This window comes from Colletotrichum abscissum (genome assembly GCF_030869225.1).
Source record: "Colletotrichum abscissum strain IMI 504890 chromosome Unknown Scaffold_30.1, whole genome shotgun sequence".
NCBI classification, from domain to species: domain Eukaryota; kingdom Fungi; phylum Ascomycota; class Sordariomycetes; order Glomerellales; family Glomerellaceae; genus Colletotrichum; species Colletotrichum abscissum.
Genome location: NW_026850210.1, coordinates 421,640 through 434,759, shown reverse-complemented (window position 1 = coordinate 434,759; position 13,120 = coordinate 421,640). Strand labels below are relative to the sequence as shown.

At 50.6% G+C, this 13,120-nt stretch overlaps 4 protein-coding genes across 4 annotated transcripts; 3 read left to right on the top strand and 1 right to left on the bottom strand.

Moving 5' to 3' along the window:
- Positions 1 to 1,829: 1,829 nt before the first annotated feature.
- Positions 1,830 to 2,818, bottom strand: CABS01_11263 (carbonyl reductase; the record flags this gene model as incomplete). The annotated part of the gene is made up of 3 exons (XM_060544618.1): positions 1,830 to 2,335; positions 2,397 to 2,696; positions 2,758 to 2,818. 3 exons carry the CDS (start codon positions 2,816 to 2,818, stop codon positions 1,830 to 1,832), a joined length of 867 nt encoding a protein of 288 aa, XP_060397866.1.
- Positions 2,819 to 3,708: 890 nt separating this feature from the next.
- Positions 3,709 to 4,691, top strand: CABS01_11262 (uncharacterized protein; the record flags this gene model as incomplete). The annotated part of the gene is made up of 4 exons (XM_060544617.1): positions 3,709 to 4,235; positions 4,305 to 4,330; positions 4,420 to 4,542; positions 4,597 to 4,691. The coding sequence occupies 4 exons, from the start codon at positions 3,709 to 3,711 to the stop codon at positions 4,689 to 4,691; spliced, it is 771 nt and encodes a 256-aa protein (XP_060397865.1).
- A 1,384-nt stretch (positions 4,692 to 6,075) lies between these two features.
- On the top strand, positions 6,076 to 7,987 carry CABS01_11261 (amidase; the record flags this gene model as incomplete). The annotated part of the gene is made up of 3 exons (XM_060544616.1): positions 6,076 to 6,377; positions 6,467 to 6,964; positions 7,021 to 7,987. 3 exons carry the CDS (start codon positions 6,076 to 6,078, stop codon positions 7,985 to 7,987), a joined length of 1,767 nt encoding a protein of 588 aa, XP_060397864.1.
- Positions 7,988 to 10,353: 2,366 nt separating this feature from the next.
- Positions 10,354 to 12,568, top strand: CABS01_11260 (GMC oxidoreductase; the record flags this gene model as incomplete). Its single annotated transcript, XM_060544615.1, has 5 exons — positions 10,354 to 10,872; positions 10,939 to 11,524; positions 11,604 to 11,702; positions 11,783 to 12,462; positions 12,539 to 12,568. 5 exons carry the CDS (start codon positions 10,354 to 10,356, stop codon positions 12,566 to 12,568), a joined length of 1,914 nt encoding a protein of 637 aa, XP_060397863.1.
- Positions 12,569 to 13,120: the final 552 nt, after the last annotated feature.

The following is a 13,120-nucleotide window of genomic DNA, read 5'->3' as shown; positions in this document are numbered from 1 at the left end:
GAGACTTTTGCCAACGATTGGCTGCCCATTGCGTGCTTCGTGTGGGTGAAGGCGCCGTTCCAGCTGCCGTTCGCCGCAAGGATAGCAAGTCCGGTTTATTTGAACCACATACCTGGTCCTGGGCTCTGGCGAAATATGATTGAGCAATATTGCGATGGACCCCTTGAGCCAAGGCAGAGCGAAGCTTTTGGGGATTAGCGACAAGCAATGAGGCTGCCCGGGGACAAGAACTGCTTCATCGCGGGATGGCTAGGCGCATTGGCGACTTGGCTTTCGAGGGCAAAGAAGCTTCATTTGCTGCTCACATCACGTCAAGTACCCCGCGGGAGACGGAAATGCCTGCTCTGTGATTGCGCAGGTGGCTGGTTGAGTTGTCTGCGCCTCTAGCAGCACCCAGGAAAGAATCCCATTCCCATTCCCCGATTGCGTTACCGTAAGTTTTGATTGTGCCTCTTGGCATCTTGGCAGAAACATGAAGCCAATTGCTTTGCCAACTGCTATGCCAATTTGCCGTTGAGAGCCGGTCGGGATCCCTTGGCAGGCTAGAGTTCTACGTCACGCTATCAAGCAATGATAACTCGTCAACTGCTCTAGAGCGTCTCTCATTGGGCAGGCGAAAGATGGATGAGCCCATTGTTTACGGCGTCGACGGCGTACCTACACAGTACCTAGTGTCTCCGCGCCGCCTGCAAAGTCTTGGCCTCCTGGAAGGTAACGTATCCACGAATTTGAGATGGTCAAAGTGAGACTGATGGTATCATTGGTCCAAGTCCGAATGATCAAATGGAAGCAAGCTACGGAGTACTGGTGACCCCATTGGATTGAGTTTGGCGAGAAATTGAAATGAGGACTTATTGACTCGGGCCGTCTTCTTGTTCCTCCTAGACCTCGGCCGGGTCGCGCTCACTACATCCACCCAGAACCTCGGAACGGAATCACAATTCGGTACCATTCGTCAATAGGTACTCAACGGCTCATACAGTCATTGACGTTCAGTGGTACATGAATACTCCAGAAGCGGGTGTGTGCACATAGCGTCGTCTGGCGCAGGAACGCGCGCCGCGCCGCGAACCTTCAGGTTTTTGGCGGCGCCCCAGTGCCTAGAACCGCTGCATTCGTTGCCCTTAAACCTAGTTGGAACTCCTCGCTGGAAGTCGCAGTTCACCGGGGAGAATTCCTCCTAGTTCCACCGTCGGGACCCTCCCGAAATTTCCAGTCGACATCCATTTTCACGTGCTCTCAAGCCTTTTGATAAAAGAGCGAATACGGAGTACACGCTTCCGATGAGGCTTTCGTTTCGGAGTACACTACTTGTTGATACATGAATATGTGGTCGTGTGCAGCAAGGCGGCATCTAGAGCTCCTAGGAAATTGACCACAACCAGCGCAGTAACTACGCTTGCTTTTGATTTTCTCAGGTGTTCGCAACTCCAGCAATTACCATGAGCAAACAATGAAAAGGCAGCACACTACTCTAAAGCTACACTATATCGGGTGACCATCGCAATTTCGAAGACTCGATGAGCAATGTGTCAGCCTTGTAACGCGAAAGTAGGTTCCAACGCGCTTGGGGCTCTACTCTATAGCATGACCCGCGATCCAGACCTTCAGCGACAAGCACCAATCACAACGGTCTATTAGTCTAGTTGGTTAGGACGTCGGATTCTGATTCTCAGAACCTTCCGTAGGCCCAGGTTCGAATCCTGGATGGACCTCATTTGCTTTTGCCTCAACCACAAACTCCAGTCAGGTTTCATTTTTGCCATTGTCAACTAGCCCTGCGTCTTCCTCGTCATATTGCTCATTCTGGGCATGTTCCGCCCAGACGTTCACCACCTGGCGACCTTCTCATCAGACCAGTACTCTCCAGTCTTGCCACCAATATCCGCAATCGCCAGATGCACAGGTGTCTGCGCACCCTCATCAGGCGTCTTTGTGCCGCCGCCTCGCGTCATATCCGTGACCACGTACCCGGGATGGCACGAGTTGACGAGCAGCTTGCTTCCCTTGTCCTGCAACTCCTTGACCATGGCCTTGGTCATGCCAATCTCGCCAGCTTTAGAGACCGCGTACGCGGCGCTGGGCCAACCTTGCTTCTCGTGCGTGCCCTTCTCGACCGCGGCGGTGAAGTCTTCCATCAGCTTGGTGACGTCCGACACGGACTGCGCGTCAAGGAAGCGCTGCTTGATGTCTGGCGAGTACTTGCTCAGGGACCCTGATACCGATGCCACGTTGACGATGCGCCCGTCTGGCTTCATAACCGGGATCCAGGCGCGTGTCGCTTCCAGTGTACCGTAGTAGTTGCATGCCAGGGTGTTCTTCACCACGTTTGAGTCTTGTGTACGGAGAGTTAGCTTCTATGTTGAACCATCGCAGCACTTGATGATCGCGCTTACCAAACCCTTGCATGGCAATACCAGCGTTGTTAATGATGAAATCAACGCCATCGGGATGTTCCTTTTTCAGAAATGATGCGAGGTTCGAGATGCTGGATGAATCTGAGATGTCAAGCTGGTGGTACTTGATGTCCGCCGCGCCACCGTGGGTAGACAGGGCCTTGGCCTGCTTGAGATCCGCGTCGCCCTGAATCTTGCTGAGTGCTTGCTCACCGCGAGACTTGTCGCGCGCAGTTAGATAGATGAGCAGCGAGCCATTGTTTAGATGGGAATTGGGATATTGCAGCGCGAGCTGTCGGACTGGTGAGAGAGTAAGAAGTCAGTTGGAATGACGCGATTCTGGGGTGGGATGAGATCCTACCAACTGCAAACCCGATGCCCTTATTGGCACCGGTCACCACACCAACTCGGGAGTGTATCATGACGTTTCTCGTAAAGGGGACTCTTTAAATACAAATTTGGAAGAATCAAGGTCAAAAGAAGGGGATTCGCTCAAGAAAGCTGATCATATTGGCACGAACTGTTTACTGATCCATGACATCACTAAGTTGACATTCGACTGTGCATTAGTCATCGCGTAGCGCACTGAAGTTCTCTCTTCTTCCCGGTCTCAGCCGGCGACACTACGGTCACCTACGGCATGTACAGGCCCCAGTGGGCCCGAACCCGAGCCCGAACGCCTCGGCCGACGCGGAGAAGTGGAGTGACACCGGTCCCGCGCCGTTCGGCCCGGGGGTGCAAGTGCGATGTGCATCGCACCGCTGATGGCTGCCATTCTAACCCCCTTTACCACTTCGCCGCCGACTCGAAGAAGTACCCTGCGTCGAGTTAGTGCGTCCAGGTTGGCGGCCACAGTCGAGACGGAGGTTTTCACCAGTCACGACACCGAAATATGCACTCGGGTGCGCAGCCTATTTCCAAGAGTAGCTATGATGTGATTGATGCAGCATGAGAGGGTGCTTCACGTGCAGGTTGCATTATGAATGAAAGGTGCGATTGGCATGTTGAAGCACAGCATGCAGCGAGATAGAGAGCCTATCGCTCCGCCCAAGGGTGGCTTTTGGAGAGGCAAGCCTCACTTTCCCCTCTGCCGAAGACCTCCTACAGCATGAAATGCTATGCAGAAGGCCACGTGCGGGGTTTGCTGTTCGAGCCTACATTCACCCCGGGGCGATTCGCTCTCTAGGATATTAGAGCGCTATTGCTCCTGCTTTTTCTTCACGTCTGGGGAGATTGTGAGTTACGTGGCCATAAATTCAATCAACACAGCGTCTACATCTTTTCTGCCCTTGAGATTTGCAACTCAACTGAAATGGCCGAGATCCTTGGAATAGTTGCTAACGTCGCAGCTCTTATACAGCTTGCTCATTATGGTGAAAAGTTCGCAAAGGCTTTGCTCAACTTCTCGAAACAGAATAGTTCTCCGCGGAAAGAAGTTGATCGATGTGCCTCCCAAGCACAAGACTTCTCGGATTGTATCAATATGACTCATTTCACTCTCGAACGACACTTCGCAAATTTCACCAAGTCTCCTCTTCTTCAATATCTTTCATCCCAAGGGATACTCGATCGGATACTGAATCGATCGAAATCAATAGAATGGCAGCTCGATAAAGCAACCATACGAGTCCGATCACTTCTTGGGGGCGGAAACGCCGTTTTCAACTTTCTCAAGTGGTGGTATCAGAAGGACAGCATCCTAGATCTATTTCCAGAGATGAATTCTGTAAAAATCAGTCTTCAGCTGCTTGTGTCCGCCACTCAACTCGAGGTTCTCGACATGGAATGCAAAGATTCACTCTGGGATACTGAGAAATTGATTTCGAATGAGAAACACATGTACGTTCTTACAAACATGGGGACTTCACCCGGAGTCATCGACTTAGTTCTGAACTCACTCTCAGCTAGTAATCACCTGAAAAAGGTCATTAGAGGTAATTTGAAAACACTGAAAAGACTAGAGGCCCAAATTGAAAGAGCCAACCCACTCATGCCAACGGATGCCTTCACACACCAGACACAGTCCACCAGCTCTCTCTACGAGATTATGTTACCATTAGGAAGAAGTATGGTGAAAACTGGGAGTGTCCCGAAGCCCAAGTTCGTCTCATCAGAGTCGTCAGAGTCATCTACCAGGACCAAGGAGGTAATTTCTCACATCCAAAATAACCTTGTCCGAAGACTAATGGCGAGGCCACAGACCTACAAATCTTCAACGTCGGGCAATTCCATGCCATCAGTATCTTCAGCTCCTTCACGTGGAGCAAGCTCCCAAACGGAGGCACGTCATTATGATCACGAGGCCCTGTACAAGCTCGAACGCCGCTTGCAACATGAGAGACTTTCACGCAAACAGTCATCGTCGGCGAAGACTACGCCATCATCGACAACAGGCCAACCAGCTACTAAACGTCATATCGACCATGGGAGCGGTGCAAATTCGAACATCCACGAAGCGAAATCCGTCCAGGCATCGCAAAGTCAACGCCAACAGCTTGAACCCCTTCACGAGAGAGTAATCCTAGTTGACACTGCCAACCTTGATAGGTCGATTGTTCACTCTCATGTATTGCACAAGGGTAAACTTACTGGCAAAATCTTGACTGGCGTCGTTCATACTACACTTGATGTCAGCGTCATCTCAATTCTAGAAGCCAAGAGACTTGATATAAACGTGGATTCGTGTGAAGACGACAAGAAAATTGGATTCAAATTTGACCAAGGGACAGTTCAGACATGTATCGGCATGGTATCTATAACCATTGACCACAACCCTTCCCCTGGTTCTCAATCGCTAATCACACGCCATAAATTCTACGTTCTGGAGAACTGTCACCCCCGACTTATATATGGAAAAGACATTTGGGAGATTGAGGAGACGTCGAAGCAATAAAAATGGATGATGTCTAGACAAGTATACGAAGGTTATTGTCACAGCCACCTTGTATTTGCTACATTTTATTTGGTTACATGTAGTTTTCAAAATATGTCGACTGTTCAAATTAAATGCTTGAAACTCACCGTTTCATCACTGCATTTCAAGGAGCCAGGTGAAAGAAATGAAGGTTCACGTCAATCCTGACACGGTGACACATTCGGGTCCCGCTACTTGATATAGAAGCGGCAGTGAACATGGCTCTGTTTCCGTTTGCATTGCGTGTAACTTCTAAGTCCTTCATCGACTTGAAATTGACACCTCACTCCAACAACTAAGTAATCATCTTAGGGTAGTTACAGAAACGGAGGTTCACCCAGCGACATGGCTCAAAACATTTGTTTACTATAGCACCTCATAATTACTGACCGAGTCATCCCGGAATCCCTGTTCAATCCCCGCAAGACTAGTCGCACCTAGGCTTGCTTTTGCGCACCGCAACTCTCCTATCATCTCCTATCAGTATCTCAGCCCCCAAGAAGATGCAGCCAACCATTGACAACACCTGCGCCCCGCCGCAATCTAGCAAACCCGGATCGGCATCTCGGGGCGGGGCAGAGTTGCACACAGTACGTCAGCTTATCAGCTGAGATGTGAGGCTTTAAAAGCTGCAACAGGGCACACCGACTCTGTGGCTATGTGTGCCTGGCCACTGTCTCATGTCTCCAGCCGGTCTTCTGCCTGTCCAGCCCGTGGCTTGCATTCTGCATCTCGCTTGAGGAAGCACAGTAATCAGTGACCGAGATGTACAAGGCGCAACTTTGGGTTGCCATTGTGGCGGGTATTGAGATCTCTTTGGCTAGCTGCAAGCTGAGTACCTCTCAAAGCTTGCCTGGAAACTCGTCGACAACCGTACCTTCGGTGTTCCCGCTGCTTGAAGATGTGGAATCTGCATACCTGTTCCCGATGCCACTCTGTGGAACTTTTAAGTTGGAAGAGGCGACAATTGACGAGATGCAAGCAGCATTGACTGCTGGCACACTCACTTCTCAGCAGCTAGTTGGGTGTTATATACAACGAACCTACCAGACGCAGGAGTACATTCAGTAAGTAGACTACTCTAGCTGGCATGTTGGAGTTGCAAAGTAGATGGTTCATCACAACATAAGTGGATACACACTAATGCGCCAGACAGCTCTATTTTGCAAATCAATCCAGATGTCTTCCAGCTAGCTGTCAAGATGGACTTGGAACGCAAAGCCGGAAAGATACGGGGGCCACTACACGGCATTCCATTCACCGTCAAGGACAACATCGCCTCCAAGGACAATATGGAGACGACAGCAGGCAGCTTTGCGCTTTTGGGCAGCATCGTCCCCCGAGACGCTCACGTGGTCAAGCGCCTTCGCGAAGCCGGCGCTATCTTGTTGGGCAAGGCCGCTCTGAGTGAGTGGGCCGATATGCGTAGCAACAACTATTCTGAGGGGTTCTCGGCTCGAGGCGGTCAATGCAGAAGCCCGTATAACTTCACACTCAATCCGGGCGGTAGTAGCACGGGAAGCGCTGTTGGCGTCGCGGCGAATGCCATTGCTTTCTCGCTGGGCACGGAGACAGATGGTAGTGTCATTAACCCCGCCGAGCGAAACGCCATTGTAGGATTCAAGCCTACAGTTGGTCTGACTTCAAGGGCAGGGTATGGACCATGTCTCTGGAATCTGATTTTCCGAAGCTTCGCTAATTCGGAGATAGGGTCATTCCTGAGAGCGAGCATCAAGATTCTGTCGGAACCTTCGGCCGCACAGTCAGAGATGCTGTTTACGCTTTTGATGCAATCTATGGCATTGATGAGCGAGACAACTACACCCTGGCTCAGGAAGGCAGGACGCCTGAAGGGGGTTACACTCAATTCCTATCTACAAAGGAGATCCTCAAAGGCGCCACCTTCGGACTTCCCTGGAATAGTTTCTGGGCTCTCGCAGACGATGAACAGAGGGAGTCTCTAGAGCAATTACTCAAGCTCATTACCTCAGCTGGGGCAACGATAATCAACAACACTGAAATCACTGACTATGAGACCATCGTTAGCCCGGATGGTTGGGACTGGGATTATGGCACATCAAGAGGCTACCCGAATGAGTCCGAGTACACGGTCGTTAAAGTTGACTTTTACAACAACATCAACACCTACCTTTCGGAGCTGGAAAACACCGATATCAAGACTTTCGAAGATATCATTGCATTCAACTATGACAATGACGGGACCGAGGGCGGCCATCCTTGGCCACTTGGGACGGCCGCGTTTTACTCTGGCCAAGACGGGTTTTTGGCATCTCTCGAGTCGAAAGGTATCAAGGATGAGATCTATCTTCAAGCTGTCGAGTTCTCCCAGCAGTCAACGCGGAGTGGTATCAATGATGCCCTCACCTCTTCTAATGGGACGAAATTGGCTGGTCTCCTAGTCCCTCCTGACGTCGGTCAGACGTATCAGATTGCTGCCCAGGCGGGATACCCCATGATAACTCTCCCGGCCGGTGTTCGCTCTAGCACTGGAATGGGTTTCGGCTTGGCCATAATGCAAACAGCGTATGGAGAAGCGGAGTTGGTTAAGTGGGAAAGTGCAATCGAGGATTTGCAGTTGACGACAGAGGGAAATCCGTACAAGAGGACTTTGCCTAATTGGTACGAGTACCTCACACGAAATGTGCCAGTCTTCTGATGAGAGAAGACATTTCTGAGTCCAAATTCCCGAGCACTGTAATTACTCAGCAACTTGAAGATGTATCGTCCTGCGCACGCTTTCCGCCTGTATGCAGGGTGATTCATGCCTAAATGAACCGAGTAAGGATTTATGAATAAGCTGAGATGTGACTAAGAGTTAGGGTATCAATTGGGTGGTCTATTTAGCTAGGGAAACACAACCCGGCGCGTTGATATTCTGTGCTAATTCCAATTTCTATTTGGGCATACCAAATCATCGGAGCCGGGTCGGTTCCGGACATTCAGACTGCAGCGATTGCGACAAATTGTTACCTTACCTTACCTGGCGATGCATTGTGTAAATGTGAGCAGACCTGATATCGCACTTTGGGAGTATCCTCCCCTTGAATGAGGAAATCACATTTTGCTAACACTAGGATCTGGGGCCAACTTGCCGGGTGGGATGAAATCATGCGCTAACATCCTCCGTTGCTGGCCGAGAAGTTGCATCAGGTTTATGATGGAGCCCATATTAGCTTGTTCCACGAGTCTGCTCTGCGCGAAGGGACTGAAAAGCGTCATCAAGCCAAACACAAAATACTTCAAGACGCCAGGCTATCCCAGACCGGTTCCGGAGTCCGCATGTTCCGCGACTCGAGGTGCATCATAAGCCCGAGTCGTTCATCCCAGGTCCCAGGCTTGGCGACCCACGATTTTTAGTGAAAGACAACAGTGCAGTTTTAACTTTACTCGCGGATAGCGAGGGGGAAAAAGCATTCATAAATGGATGTACCGTATGCAAGAGCCCAACTTCATCCAGGCCAACTACGCCTCGACACTTGGATCAGCTCCCCATCTTACTATGATTGAAGTGTATGCTTCGGCGTCAGTTTTAACATGGCGCATGATGAGCCAATAACTTGAAAGAGCTACACTGTTTTGACGAAAAATGAAATGTTGGATCTGTGTTTCCATGCTTAGTTGAATATTTTCCATCATAGCAGCAAGCCAGAAATAAACGCCCCCCTTTCACCAACGATTTAAGCGGTCAACATCCAAGTAGTTTCGACTCAGCATCCGTCAATATTCGTACATGGGTGTAAGTTGTGACCTAGACCAAATATCCAGTCTCCTAGGATCTCGGACTTTGTGTCGACAGCACCGCCTGCCACATCCAGAACTCTATCGTCTGATCCTTGGGATGGTGTGTTAGCCGAAGTGCAACCCCTGCCAAGCGTGTGGCCGTATTCCGACGATCATCTTGGCTTAAGCAACTCAAATTTTATGTGAAGCGCACATCGAGCTCGCTACCGGCTATGGGGATAGCCAAGAACCAAGTCTATGTGGTTCTATGCTACCTACCTGTTCTGGTCACAAGGTCGCGCGTGCCAAGCATGTCAGCAACGGCCATAGCGGACGTAAGGCTGTGTTGGAAGGGGTCGCACTCTGTTCTTCTTGACGAAGGTTTGGATTCTCGCCGAAGATTAACCTCTTTCGCGTAAGGTAATTCTCGGAGAAATAGGCTGGGAAGGGAGTTTTGATGACTAAAAACTCAAATTTATTGACATAGCTCCGCCGCCAAGACATACCCGACAACGAAGAAGGATCTGATAAGATGGGCCGGCGGGACTCCCGCGCGCTTGAGAGAATTCTCGACAACAGCGGGGCGACTACAAGGCAGTGAACAGAGAGACTTGACTCCGTCGGTTGTTTGTGAGTGGAGAGCGTAACGCAAACAGAGTTTATGACGCAGAAAAAGGAAGTTGACCAGAAAAGAGGTTGCTCAGGACTCGGGAGTCGGGATATTCCCACTTCTTCTCTTCTTTGAAATTATAATTTACCTTAAACAGCCTTGTCATGTGGTGATCATCAGCTGCAGAAAAGAGGCTCGGAACCTCACTTTGACAGTCTCCGAAGGTCAAATTAGGCTAAGATCCCGTTGGTACTTACATTGCCGTCGCACATAGAGTTGTACAGAACCAACAGCATATGGCTCGCTAATGGATCATGGCCTCCGCAATTCCGTCAACTCGACTCTGTATCCTGTTCAGTTGGTTGTCCAACAGCACCGCCGCACGACTTGGCAGCTTGGCGACTGATCCACCTGGCGGGCCCATCACCGAGCCTGCCCCTGCATATGTTGACCTTCCGAATCAGAAGTCTGATATGACATGCATTTGTGAGATATACTGTAAGCGTATTCACGGCTCTGGAATGCTTCCGGGCGAGCGCCAAGTGCTTTGCCCTGGACACAAGGAGAGTTGTGTATAAGTAAAACGATTGATCATACCTCATCGTTGGAGTTTGTATGGGTCTCTCAGCAGCCTTCACTCTCTTTTACATAGATAGTATTCTGCGAGTCGGCAGAGACGCTTATTGTTCACCATGCCGTTCTTTCATCAACCCAAGCCCCGGTGGCTGACAATCGCATCCGCGGTCCTCCTCGGAGCAAGCTGTGTCACTGACGCCTATGTGATTCCCCGCCAAATCAACTCATCTCAGTTGCTGAACAGCTACGATTATGTCATTGTTGGTGGCGGAACTGCAGGCTTGACTGTCGCAGACCGTCTGACAGAGGACCCTGAGACCAAAGTTTTGGTTCTCGAGGCTGCAGACTGGGGCAACATGTCCGAGAACCTCAAGGTTTCCTTCCTCACTCGGGCTGGAGCTTTCACCGACCTCCTTTGGCCTGGACTCCAGTCTGTACCCCAGCCCGGTCTGAACGGAAGGACAGGCAATGTCTTCATCGCTAAACAGGTCGGAGGTGGTGCGTCAGTGAACGCCATGATGAACATGCGTGGCTCGGCTGAGGACTACGACCGTTGGGCCAGCCTTTTCGGATCCGAGGCTCAGCAGGGAACTGCCGACTGGAGCTGGGACGGTATCTTGCCATACTTCAAGAAGGTAAGAGAGGGAACCTAAAGCAATAACTTCATTGTCGCGACTTCAATCTGACCGTCATTATAACAGGCCCTTCACTTCACTGAGCCGCCTCCCGAGCTGACTGACAACTTTGACAGCGTCAAGTTTGACGCCTCCTACTGGGGAGACTCGTCAGAGATCTATGCCGGATGGCCGCGGTTCTATTACCCTGGTGTTAAGCCCCTAGTTGAGGCTTTCAAGGAGATCGATGGAGTGGAGTTCCCGGCTGACAGCGGTGCCGGAAAGCCCGGTGTCTTTTGGTTCCCCACGCTCATGGATCCCCGTACCGTCACCCGTTCCTACGCTGGTACCGGTCACTATCTGAACGTCAACGCCACTCGTCCTAACTACCATCTTTTGCTCAACACCCAGGCCCGCAAGTTGATTCTTGACGACCAGCTATCCGTTACCGGAGTTGAGTTCCCGTCCGGAAACAAAAGCTTTGTCACTGTCACTGCAAAGAAGGAGGTTCTCCTCGCTGCTGGCGCCATCCACACTCCTCAGCTGCTGCAGCTTAGCGGCATTGGTCCCAAGAGCCTTCTCGAAGCTGGTGGCATAGATGTTCTTGTCGATCTCCCTGGCGTCGGCCAGAACTTCCAAGACCACAGCAGTCTCTCTATCATGAACATTACTCGTAAGTGACGAGACATTTTATGGGAGCGATGAAACGGACCTTCAGTCGACGTAGAATACAAAAACTAACCCGTCTATAGTCTCTAAGCTTACTGAGATCCACCCTAACCCGAACGACTTAGTTGAGGGGAATGACTTCAAGACTTGGGCCGACGAGGTGTGGGCAGCCAATAAGACCGGTTAGTAGTTCTCCAAGCCAGAGTTATCTCACTCAAATTTGCCTGGCTGTGACTGATTCATTATGATTTCCGTGGGACAGGCCCCTATTCAATTGCACTGACTAACTTGGCCGGCTGGCTCCCTTTCACCGCCGTGTCCGACCGGGCTGAGGAGCTCGCTACCAAGTTGGAGCAACAAGACTATGCCAGTCTCCTGCCGACGGATGCTGCGTCCACAGTCGTCGCTGGCTTCGAGGCGCAGATGAAGATTCTGGCCGCTCAGATGCGATCCAAGGACACGGCATTCACCCGCATGCAGCTCATTGCAGACCATGGATCTCAGGGCCCTGTCGCAATGCAGTCCTTCAGCCGTGGCACCATCAACATCAACACGACCGACCCGTGGAACACTGAGCCTGTGATTGACTATCGCGCCCTGTCCAACCCTCTCGAGGCCGATTTCTTCGTCGAGTCGATCAAGTTCCTTCGCCGCTACAACTTCAACACCTCCCTGGCCACGCAATTTGATCCGGTCGAGTACGCCCCCGGTCCTGATGTCACCTCGGACGAGGATCTTAAGGCTTACATTGCCGGCGCCATGTCACCAACTGACTACCACCCCGTGGGTACCGCATCTATGATGCCACTCAACCTGGGCGGTGTTGTCGACCAGACATTGCGGGTATACGGAGTGAAAAACCTGAGAGTCGTTGATGCTAGTGTCATGCCCATGGTTCCCAGCGCCAACACCTGCCAGCCTACTTATGCTCTTGCCGAAAAGGTGAGTCTGCTCCTCTTGCTTTTCTGTTTCTCTAGTCCCGATGCTCCATTTAACTGACACAATTTCCTATCAACAGGCAGCGGAAATCATCAAGCAGGGCGTCTGAGCTGGCCTAAGTGATTAATATAAGCAAACACATCTGTTTCTTTCGCCTTACTTGTACATGACACAAAAGTGGACGTTTACAGTAGAGTACCATGGTCTAGTTCTACGATATCAAGATATGAAGTACTGCGTTACTATTGATTCAATTGACGTCCAAGTGAGGATAACAGTAATTATCCCGGTAGCTGTGGCAGGATACCATCCGGACTCAGGACAACCATCTTTACATGTCCTTCCCCATTAGCTCTAGATCTAACTTGTCAGTATAGAAATATGATAGAGACGGGCTCCGATCAACCCATCATATACTGCTTCCATAGCATCATACAGCATTGGGTAATGCACATAGTTTATATCCAGTCGACTGACATGTTATTGAATTTACCCGCAGCGGATGATGTGTCATTACATGTGTTGAACTTCGGCGCAAATAGGGACACGAGATGTGCCAGGGATAGCTTTCAGCAGTTTCAATTGAGAAACATGATTCAATGAAGATATTGTCATTCACCTGCTGATACCATAGTCAGATCGTCCATCATGATTTTGTTGG